Below are 11,839 nucleotides of genomic sequence, written 5' to 3' on the forward strand. Positions count from 1 at the left end.
AAGCCTCAGAGCACAGAGCTCCACATCCTGCCCAGGGCAGGAATGTGATGGGGCAAGGCAAGAAGGATCTGCCACAGTTGAACCATGCTTTTCCTCAGAGCTTCTAAGTGGAGATGCCCAAAGCTTTTCCCTTGCAGATGGAGTCTGCAACATGCGTTTCACTGGCTTGTAAGAAAACCCAGGATTTAGAATGAAATAGAAGAGGATATTTCAGTTGGAAAGGCCCTACAGTCATCACCTAATCCAACTGCAATGACATGTGGGCAACCACAAGCAGCACGGTCCATTTCAGATCGTTCTCCTAAGTACTGGAGGGATGCTGTTACTCTTTGGCTACACATGGTTGCTGTTTCAGTTGTAGTTAGTGACGTACCCCATAGATTTGCTTTTTTAAGCATTTAAATCACCATAGTTACTGGCTCTTTTTCACAAGCAACCCACACAGTCAGTCTGAGAGTGTCTGGTAGCCTAAACCATAGCATTACGTTAAGCAATGGGACATTTTAGCTCCTACTGCCTCTTAGTAGCACCTTGGTTCTTATTCTAAACTGGATTTCACATTCAAGCAAGTTCCCTACAAGTTTGAGGTCAAGAAATCAACTTTTTCCTAAGGATTAAAGGACTTTACTTCGAGACGTTGAAGAAATCAGTACCTCTCCCTAGACTCACAGCAGCAGCAGAGATGGAACACTGCAGGGAAGATTCACTGACTCCCTCTTAGGGCTTTTTCCTTTCAACAAAGTCAACTAAAACACTGATCTTAAACTTGGCAGAGGCAAAATCGGGGCCTGAATCACGAAACATCTGACACCGCAGGTTGTGCTTTGGGCATCAGTTCTTTTTAAAGGCACATGTTTCCAATAAACCTAAAGCAAGTGTGAAGAAAATTACAGCTGCTGCTGGACGCCCGTTTGTAATCCCTGCACCGAGATCCCTGTGGAACTGCAGTGTCAGGGATGGAGTCGGGTTAAACCACTGCTGGGAGTCATCTGCTCCTTGTGCACATCTTGGAGTAAACTATTAAAGGGATGAAGCTCATCTCTATGTGCAGCCTCCCCTTGACATTGAATAGCATGCCCCATCCCTGGCAGTGCTCAAGGCCAGGTTGGACACAGGGGCTTGGAGCAAGCTGCTCCAGTGGAAGGGGTCCCTGCCCGTGGCAGGGGTTGGAGCTGGAGGAGCTTTAAGGTCCTTTCCAATACAAACCATTCTATGAGCACCCCAGCATAAGCTCCAGTTTAGCTTGGTGCCATGTGGCCCAGAATCACAGCCTATGGCTCTCCATCTCTACTGATCTACGCTCCCAAGCCTAGGGTGGTGGATGAAGAGCTCATTTACCTCCCAGCAACTCCTCTTCTCTTGCTGTTGCACGGTTGCAACGTGCTTTTGCTCTCCAGTGCCCAGTGTCAAGCTGCAAACTAAGGAGGTGTCAAAAATCTACAGGAGGGCAGCTTAGAAACTGCTTTTATTCCCCATTCCCCACACTTCATTTAGACATCTCTGTCTTTTTGTGCAAGTCAGAGCAACGCAAGAGGTAGAGCCAATGCCCCCCCCAGCAGCCTCTCTTCATCCATCTTCTCAATTGCAGTGGCCATTCCATAATTAATGGGCCTGACATAATTAGTTGTGTTTAAAGTCAGGCTGTAGCTGAGCCTTTCTTCTGACTTGAAAGAACAGGCAGCCATGAACTTACAGGAAATCATTCTGCCAGCAAACAGCTCAGCTGGCTGCAGACTAATCATCTTTTCTTTCCCCTTTGTTAAACACATTCTTGCTCTTGGAAACTGTTCAATAGTTCATTAAACTAATAATCCCATTCAAATCTTGCCTCAGAAATGGATTTGTCAGTGCTGGGCCTTTCAGGAGACGGTCATTTTCAATTGCCTTTACTTTAATGGGTTTAAGGATAGATTAAATCACGGCTTTGGCTGTGATTTATTGCTCCACGGTACTGTTATTTGTAAAAGCATTGTTTGAATAACAGCCTTGTTTATTTTGCATTTATTTCATATTTTTCCCTTTAGAAAAGGAGACTGGGATGGGAACAGAGCCCCAAATAAATGGTTCCAGCAGGAATCCATACAATCTTTCCTCTGCACTGCTGAAGCCTCATTTACCAGTAAGGCATCCACAGGTTCCTAGTGCACAGCCAGTTCCCTCTAGCAAGGAGACCCTGTGCTGGTCACAGGTACCAGACAGCAGTTTCTCACTACAAGCTTTATGACATGAAAAGGCCCATGTGATGCAGCTAAGCTTTGCTGTAGTTTAATTCCAGTTCTACTTCAATTCCTTCCATGCAACCCTCGGAACTAAAGAAAGCCTCAGAACTGAAGCCATTTCAGATGAACCTTTGGATTGAAATTAATCTCTCTATAACAAGAGAAACTTGCACAGAGCAAATGCCAAAGCAAATACATGACACGATGTCGAACTACTCAAACAAAACCACAGATAAACACTTTTAAGAGGTTCAGGTGGGTGTTTGGAGGTGTGGTATCAGAATAGATGGGTCCACAAATCACATAAGCCACCTGCATGCCTCCACTGTAAAAGAACACCAGATATCTATAAGCAACCCTACCTTCCTTCACACTCAAAGCTGCACTAAGAAAACTCACTGTCCGTTCATTTCTCTTGCTGCCTCACTGCTAGTCTGTGAATGAAGCAAACCTTCAATGCTGGCTCCTCTCATTTCCCCCAAAGTGTATCAAACTCTCTTAAATTCCACAGCAGCAAAGAACCCTGATGCCTTAAGGCAGCAAAACCCAGGTCAGGGGAGGTGCTGATCCAAAGCTGCAACTCTCCAGCATTGTTTCAAGCCAGAGCATCAGGACAAGGGACTGGTGCTGTTTGGGGAATCTGGGTCTGTGGCTCTGCAGGAGATGGCTTGCACTGGCTGCCAGACCCATCTACAGCATTGTGGCTGGTGACATCTGTAGCTGCTTTCTACGCCAAGCAGAACATTACTTAGACCATCACTCTTCAATAGGTTTCTCATCTCAAGCGGTGTCGTCTGCCCGTAAAATAGAGATTTTGGAGAGAGATTGCTGAAGGGCTGGAAATCCTGATGCAGAGACTGGAACACAAAGCCTAGCAGACTGTCAGGGCCGCTTGACACAGAGCATGGGAAGCCCCTGGGGCAGAAGCTGCAGCCACGCTGCCTTCTGCCAGCTTCCACTGCGATTCCCTCCCTCGAATCCCTGCTCTCCTAAGGGCCAAGAAACAATGGCTCTTCAGTTGCCTCACATTCGAGCTGCACACATCTCCTCAAGCAGACCCTGTGCTTACCCCAGTGGGGTTTTTGTTTCTTTTCCTACAGCAATTGCTTCAGAGGGCATGAGGGAAGTAGAAGAGAACATGAAGGAGGCAGCAGTGTGGTCCTCAGCTCTCTGCAGGGCACCGGGAGCCAGACACTTCGGGTCCTGCCTCGAACTTACTGTGTGGCCACTAAAGAACTTACACAACCAATAACTGGGTATTGCTTTCCTTCAATGCTGCTTCATGTCTGAGGCTTTAAAGTACAGAAGGGATTTCAGGAGTCATTTCTAACTTGGGAAACTGGGCTTCAGTTTTAAAATGCACTCGGGAATTGGACCTTTAGAGTCACCAAGAGTCAAAGGGATTGAAGCAGTAAATCAGTGCTTGAAAACAGGATTTGGTCAGCTAAGACACCGAGTGCTGGAAGACCACTGGACACCAGTGACCTCCTTCCTGGTCCCATAGGGAATGGAAAAAGTCATTTCCTTGCTCTGCCCTTCTTTTCTTTCCACGGGGCTGTCTGAGACACCGTTACCCATGCACACAACTCCTTCCAATGCTTTCTAACCCCACTACGAGCACAGTAACCACTCACACACAGCCCCAGGCGGCCAGGCTGAGCAAGAATCTCTGGATCTGGTACACTGCCATCCCATCCTTCTCAAGGAAAAGCCTCATCCCACTTAGCCATAAAGGTCTGGGAGGTTTCAGCTGATGGACTCCAAGAGAAGAGCACGGCGCAAGCACTCACAGGTCATACTGGGGGAGACACAGGCTGTCCCTACCCTGCGGGGGAGCTTTGGGTAGCCACATTTGAGAGGAGCAAACCCTCAGGACCCCCCTTGCTCCCGAAGGCAGCGCGGCAGGAGGCAATGGACACGCGCGTTGGGATTGCAGGAGCAGATGCCGCCAGCCCTGCCCCGGCAGCTCAACGGCCGGGCTCCGGGTTGCGGCTCCAGCCCAAGCCCAGCGCTTTGGGCTGTCCGGGCTCCAGCCCATTCAAGAAGCATTCCCCAGCAAGCGCCGGAGCAGTCTGGCGCGGGCCAGGCTTCGCGCGTGTATCACGTTCTGCTCCCATCCTGCCCACTGACACAGGAACACTTTCCAAGAACCGCAGCCAGGAGGACTTAAAATAACCCAGAATCGGCGCCGGGGCCAGGAACCATCTTGAGAGCCTGCACACGCTGCTCGGCTCCAGCACGAGCCTTTCCACTTGAGCCCTGTCTCCCTCCTCAGGTGGGAAACGCTGCTCCTGGGTCCAGCTCCGGTGAGACCACAAGCCACAGCCATGCCGGGCATCAAGGCACCGAGTGTGAGACCTTCCCATTTCAACAGCCATGAGAAAGCAGTTATCGGAGGTGACAACCTCTCGCTACAGCCCAGAGCATTGACTGGAAGCAGAGAGCCGAGGGCAACTCCAGGGTCAAAACCTGGGTTGACAGAATCCCCCCCCAGCCCCAGCCATCACCGCCCCAGACAGGCAGGTTGTGGACGGCTCTTCATAGCCAGAACCTCACTTGAGCCCTGAGGCGCTGCGATCCCCAAAACAAAGCAGCAGAGCTCAGCACCCAGCTCTGCTCATATGGGAGTCAGCCTGGTTGTCCCCTGTGGCATGAGCTCTCCTCCTACCACAGGCCTGCAGAGCAGACTCCTTCCTGAGCTCAAGGAAAGCCAATTCTGTACACGTCTCCAGATGCTGCTTTGTAAAATAGAGAACATGAAACTTACCCTCGTAAAGTGTCTTGGCCTCTTCTTCGCACTCTGTTTGCTGGCTGCCTTTCCTCGTAGCCTGCGAATCTGTCTGTCTGCAAGTCCCCTTCATATTGACCCTGGGCTTGTTCCACATAGAGAACTGCTGTACATCCCAGCATGAACCTGGCCAGCCATAATACCCCCATGATGGCACAGACTCCTCGATTCCCCCGGCCGCCCCGAATGCTTGTTCCAGCTGGAGGGTCCCTGCTGCCTTGGTAGAGGATGGGTTTTGGCAGCAGCCCCCGAGTGCCAAGGTGCCGTCCTGCTGCTCCCTTTCTAGAAGCAAAAACAGAGGAAAGAGAAAGACACGAGAGCTCTTAAGGGCCTTCATAGCCTCAAAATGAACAATCACCCCCAGCAGCCCCTCCCCAGAGTTAATACAGTGGGACCATGCAGTCCCCATCAAGTCTGGCTCCTTGTACCTGCAGCCAACCCGTTCACATCATTCCCTATCACAGCATCACTAAACCTTTCTTTCCCAAAGAGGAAACCAAGAGAAGATCTCCAAGACCCATGGTTCTGCCCTTGCAGAACCTCTATTCTCCTGCCTTTCTGATGGAGAAGTGAAGAGTGACAAAAGCACATCCGCCCTCTGCCTGCCCATGGTGGTGGGTTATGGCACTGAGCTCAGCATAGTGCCTTGGTTCAGAGGAGCAACAGGAGATGCTATGAAGAAGCAAGAGAACTTTGAGAAAGAGCAGATCCTATCTATGGACCACCTTCCCTGGTCCCAGAGCAAGGTTTTACTGCATTGTACTCCAGACAGGCCGTGGCATGGAGATTGGTTGCTGGAATACCTGGTTATTGTGGCTGGCTGAGGGGAGGGATCTGCTTGCAGACCCATGAGAGGGACATGTACACCAAGGAGGTGAAAGGATCATCATGGGCTGCAGTGGGATGGAAGAGCATGACCTGGGGCCAACACATGACTACACAGTGCATTGAGCTAAGCTTGGTTTCCATGGAGGATGAAGGGCCAGAGGAGGGTTGGGCACGCTGGAGGGATGCAGAGCTGCTGAGCTGCGACGGGCACTAGAAGCCATGAGGAGGAGGAGGATGCAGGCTTCAAAGCCTCTGTGGAGGGGATGGAGTAGAGCAATAGGGGCAGGAAGGAGACTCCCAACACCTCTTGCTGCGCACACACCTTGGGGAAAGCACAGCACGGTTGAGATGGCCATAACTGGGCAGGGCCCAGACCCAGAGCTTGGCCCTGAATCACTCCAGGGCACGTCCTGAGCCCCCAGAGCCCCTCTGCCCTGAGCAGAACAAGGCCCCTTCCTGGGGGGAAAGGCTTGAGCCCTGCTCCCCTGAGGGCAATTGCATGGCTTCGGGGGGGGGGGGGTCCATGGGGACAAGGAGCCCACAGTGGTCCCTTTAGTTCAGTCCTTACAGCAGCCATGAGAGGCTCTGGGGGGCAAAGGGAAACAGCCCTGGGAAGGGGCACAGACCCTGGCACAACACAGACACCCCCCCCAAATTGTCACACTCCTTGTGACAAGGCAGTGGCTGCTTCGTGCTGCAGGGCTGTATGGGCAGGCTCAGGGTGGGAGCCCGGGGGGGCTGTAAGGAAGCTGGTTAAAAAGGCTCCGTAAAAAGGATTACAGAGGAATGCACCCCACAAACCGGCCCCCTTCCTCCCCAAACCTCCCAGCTCTGCCTGTGCAAATGGGGCTGGGGAGCCCTTCCTTCCATCCTTCCTCCTCAGCAGCAGGAAGCATCTCTCACCTCGAGACCCCCAAGAGTTTGTTCCTTCAGGGAGGAATCCTCACGGGTCGTCCCCCCCCCCAAAAGAGTGGAAAAGCATCTGGTGCTCCTGTGGAGCTCCGAGCCCGCTCCGGCGGGGAGGGACAGGGCCCCCGAGCCTCCCCTAACTGTCCCCCTTGCTTTCCCACTGCAGCGCTTTCCCGTTCCAGCCCGGCCCCACAGCAGGCAACAGGAAAAAAAAACAGCCTAGAAAAGGCAGAAAAAGTGCCCGAAAGAGACAAAATAAATAAAGCAATTGTAAGAATATTAAAGATTTCAGAACTAAACCCTCATTGCTCCCGGGGAACCGCGCTGCTCTCGAGGGCAGGCGTTTTTCAAGGTCTAGTGTTTCAATGAGAAAGAGTGGGAAGGGAAAAGGCAGGGCTGGGAGCAAAGGCAGAGACAAAGAAACTGCCCTTCCTGCAGCCCTAAGAGCTCTGCTTGCTTCCCTACACGCGCCTGTCTGCTGAAGGCTGGGATAGGAATATCCCCAGTGAGACAAAAGGGAGAGCTTCCCTCTGCTCCCGAGGTGGGGAACAGATGGAAAAAGGAGGTCATAAAAAGCAGCACGAAGTTGTGCTCTTCAGGACATTCCCAGCCTTTGTGCTGAGGTTTAAACTGCAGAGAGTCCAAGCGCATCCATTTCCTCCCGGAGCAACGAGAAGCGTGACAAATGATCGATACACAGGCACGTACCCCGAGAGCGTTCACACAAGGCTTGCTAAGAGAGTATGGAAAAGCCATTCACACCCCCAAAAGACAGCTTAAAAAAGAAGGCTCGAAAAGGATTTTCAGCTCAAACACCCCCCTGTAAGAAATAGCAAAGAGAATCAATCACTGAATCGGAGCTGAAACTGAGTTTGGAGGGAACCAGGAGAGAAGTTTCCAACCCATGCTTTTGAGTGTGCAAATGAAACCAATCCATTAAAATAACAATGTGCAAATCACAGTTAACACGCAATTAGGCAGGCAAACAATCAGGCAGATAAAGAGAAAGAAATCAGCTCTTAGCTATGCAGCTCCGGATTTAAGTCTGTTTAAATACCTTTACGTCCTGGAACTGGTGATGTGCCCAGAGCTCCTTTGTTTAGTGGAGATCTGGGCAGAAAAGAAGGGACTAAAACCCTCACTCTTGAAGGAGAGAAGAAAAGGTACAGCCTCATCCAAATTGGACAGGGGGAGGGCCTTGCGCCGGGGAAAGGGGTGCAGGAGGAGTGGGAGTAGCAGAGGACAACCCTACCGCATTCTTCAGCCAAAAGTCTTTCACTTCAAGGAGGGGCTGGGGGAGAGGTTGGGTTTAGCAGGAGCCGTCTGAATGCAGACGTGATTATCACCTAAGCATTCCTCCTTTGGGCCGCTTCATTAGGGAGCGCTGGCAGCTCCAGCTTGTCCCAAATTTCGGCTGGAGCTGCAGGAGGCAGGAGGGCATTAGTAACAGTGACTTCACATCAAAAGGGTTGGGGGAAAATAATTCATTTCCAATTTGGGACTTACATTCTTCTTTTTTTCCCTCCCTTTTTTTTTTTTAGTGGTATGTTAAAAGTAGCAAAAAAAACCCAACTGATTTCAAGTAAAAGGCACTTTTCTTGCTGATTATTTTCCTATCATTAGTACAACCATAATGAAACAACGAAGGACTTGAAGGATAAGCGACCCAGCTCAAAACCTTCACACTCAAAAGATACCTCAGCTCCAAAGGACAAAATCTCTGCAGTTAAAAACACTTCCTCCCAATACCTATATTTAAAGGAAAAAGAAAAAGTATTTGGTGATAAAAAGTCTAAACTCTATATCTTTATAAAAATACTTTATAAGTATTTGGTGATATAAAGAAAGAACTTTGCCTGAATGGCAGCTCCCAGTCTCATTCCGCTCTTTTCCTCCATGCAAAAATATCCTCCCTCTGCCTCTTGCTTTCGGAATCGTTACCGATGGCTCTGCTTTAAATACTATATAATAAAACACACATGGCCTCCTCCTCCTCCTCCCTGAGCTCCCTCTGCTCTGGGCCACTGCACGCCCACAGCCTTGCCAGGAGGTGGAAGTCCCCCAGCTCGCCAGAAGGCTCCTAAAAGCCCAAACCCAGCTGCTTTTCAGGTCAAAGAGGTTCAGAGAGGTCTCTGCACCAAACGGAACCCAAAAGGGCTGTGCACACCCCAGCCGGGGAGCCCAGGATGCCTCCTCGTTAGCCCACCATCTGGCTCGGAGCTCCGTTACCTCTTTACACCCAGCAGATGAGGGTTCAAATGCAGCTATCGGCTCAATTCCCAGAGGTGCAGAAATTCCAGGGCAAGCCCCAAGCTGACGGGGATCCTGTCATCTCTTCTGCTCCTTTGAAATGTCCTCGCTGCCTTTCTTTGTTCTTTGGGCTCTTCCTCATCAACCCCCTACAAGCTTTATGGAAGTCAGAATGATGCTCAGCCTAATTAGCAGCAAACTTGTGGGGACTGACAGGGAAAAGGCAGAGCTCGTTTGCATGGGCAGCCAATAATGGAGCATTGCAAGGAATGCAGCGCTGTCAACACATCTGCAGAGCTCCACAAGATACAGAAACCAGCTCCCTGGCCTGATCCTGCAATACCCGTTTCAGCTGGAGTAAGTGTGGGCTTTACCTGGTTGAGAATGGCAGGACTGGGAGCAGAGGAGCAATGAGAGCACAACCACAAACTACCTTTTCCTCCCTCTCAAGGGCACAGCAAGCTGGTGACAACTGCTGGGCCAAACAGTTGGCATTGCAGTCCAGTCTAGCTTCATCCTCGCTAACACCTACGTTGTGTTTATCGCATTTATGTGGGCACCACATAGGCAAAAGCATTCGGACACCTGAAAATGTCCACAGGATCTCTTGGATTTGCCCAGAAATCTGTGACTTTTGGCCACCAAATATTGTAAAACCCAGCCCAAAGCAGGTGATATTACACAAAGGGACATTACACAAAGGGACAAGTTGTATTGCTTCTTCTACAGGTACTAAATCAATAACAGAGCTTCACTTTTGGAAAGCATTTGCAATGCCAGTTAGATTTCATTTGGGTCTAGGTTATCTGGGCTTAGAATAGATGCTATCCCGTGTCTCACCTCTGGCATGATCCTGCTCAGCCCACTTCCTCTGTTAATTCACACATAAATGATCTCAGAGAACACATTTAAGGAACATTTCCTGGGTACATTTGCTCTCCTCTCTCTCTGAGGGCTGCAGTGGGGCACAGCCCTACAAGTGACTGGCACATAAGTGAAATATGCCTCCCCCCTTGCCCTGCCTTCCACCACAGAGGGTTAAGAAGGGGTTTAAACCTCTGTGAACACGATGCTGTTCGCTCCATCCCTGATTTTCTAGAGCAGGGCTTTGCAGCGCAGCTGCATGTGATTAGGGCATAGCAAGCCCCAGGATTCAGGCAGCCCAGCAAGATCTCATTCAAAGTCTCATTCAAGCCTCCAACCGGTTCTTTATTTCCCTGCCATCGAATGCTTGTTGCCGGCCACAGGGAGTTACAAACACTTGTATGTGTTTGTCTAGCTCCCCCATCTGTTTTCCCCCTGGGTGGCTGGGTGGTTTGGCATTGCTTTTGTGCATGATAACATCCATCCCAATCATTCCTGCCTCTACCTGGTCCCAAGCAGCATGGAGAAGGCAAAGTGAATACCTAAAGCATCTTACCTACCTCTGCTATGGGCATCCAATATAGCTCCTTAGCTCAAGCTAGGGATGGAAGAGGAAGTTGGAAGGAAATTCTTCTTTCTTTCAGGGAACGGCGGGGTGCACATCAGCCCCCTGAGAAACAAGAAGCAGTGGGACAGACACTGCTTCACAGCTCCACAAAACCCCACAAACTAAGAGCCCTGAAGCGTAAGGAGCAGTAGGATGGTTAAATAGCCTACATGCAATTACCCTCAATAAAAAGCAACTGTCCTGCTGCAGGCTTTAGGAGTCAAATGGAGAATCCCTGTCTTAGTATTCCCTGAAAGAAAGAAGTATTTCCTTCCAACTCCCTCTCAATCACACAACAGATCTCTCTGTAGCAGCAATTGCTCCAGGAGAGCAACACCAACCGCTCTTCTAGCTACGGCTGCCTCACTGATAAATGTAAGTGAGAGAAATTCTCTTACTTTGGCCCCTGCAGCTTCCAAATCGTACCCAAAGAAAACTCCAAGAGCCCAAACGGTTTGGAACGCACGTGAGGTGCAGTACATCGAGTATCCCACTAAAAACCCCTGCTTGCCAGCCTCTGCAAATGAGCACATGTGGTTTCATGCCAACCGCAGTGTTTGAGATCGCCGCCTGCAAAGCAGAACGCCTTGCCTTAGTTCACAGGGCTGCCACGAAGATAAACTGCTTGTGAAGTGGTTCAGTTTTAATATGGGATTCACAGTGGGGGAAATGCTCCTAGTTAATTATTGTTATTAATGATGTGCTTACAATAGAGCTGTACAAGGAACTGATATTTTTTGCTGCGCTGGACGCGCTGAAAAATGAAGAGCAAGGAAGACTCGTTCTGGGGTGATGTGATGAGCATTTTAGCTTGACATGAACATATAATTTGACTTTAAACAACGAGCTTTTGGGTTTGGAGGGGGCTTTAATTCATCTTAAATGCTGATCTTTGTTCAAGCTCCTGAAATGTTGTTTTGAGAGGAAAAAGGACAGCACGTCGTTTTACCTTTAGTGAAAGGAAAGATTCGCCCGTCATGGATTTCCTGTCAAAAGCATTTGACAAACTGGGTAGAGATTTACAAGTTTTTCACAGGATGAGGCCAGGAATTCCTGCCCTGTCTCCTGTGTGCCTGGACTGAACAGTGGGAATAAATAATGGATCTGATCATGATCCAGGTAGGGAAAAAGATGCCATCACTTCACTTTGATGCACTTGCATGTGGCAACCCTATAGGAGAATAGTCTGCAATATTCATTAACTAACATCATTATAATGATGCAAATGCATGGGGAGAGGGTTTGAAGCTGCTTAGGAAGCTAACTTCAACGTTTGCTTCTCAATGCTTGGCTCTTCCAGGCTGTGCATGGCATCAGGACCTTATGAATACACCGTGATGGGAATCTGGCACATCAGCTCTGTTACACGTTATT

The 11,839-nt window shown here is 49.8% G+C and overlaps 1 protein-coding gene across 1 annotated transcript in view; it reads right to left on the bottom strand.

Moving 5' to 3' along the window:
- The window catches only part of LOC133276204 (fibrillin-2-like), a 95,535-nt gene extending 84,955 nt beyond the window's left edge, over positions 1–10,580 (bottom strand). The window contains exons 1-3 of the mRNA XM_061466816.1: positions 10,419–10,580; positions 8,974–9,150; positions 4,987–5,289 (exon numbers count right to left, since the gene is read on the bottom strand). Of these exons, the coding sequence (XP_061322800.1) occupies positions 4,987–5,156 (170 nt within the window). The 5' untranslated portion in view covers positions 5,157–5,289; positions 8,974–9,150; positions 10,419–10,580. The remainder of the gene's footprint in view (positions 1–4,986; positions 5,290–8,973; positions 9,151–10,418) is intronic.
- Between the last annotated feature and the right edge of the window lie 1,259 nt (positions 10,581–11,839).

This window comes from Pezoporus flaviventris, unplaced genomic scaffold, assembly GCF_033815535.1.
Source record: "Pezoporus flaviventris isolate CSIRO_AGI_PZ_B2104156 unplaced genomic scaffold, CSIRO_AGI_Pfla_v1 ptg000043l, whole genome shotgun sequence".
NCBI lineage: Eukaryota > Metazoa > Chordata > Aves > Psittaciformes > Psittacidae > Pezoporus > Pezoporus flaviventris.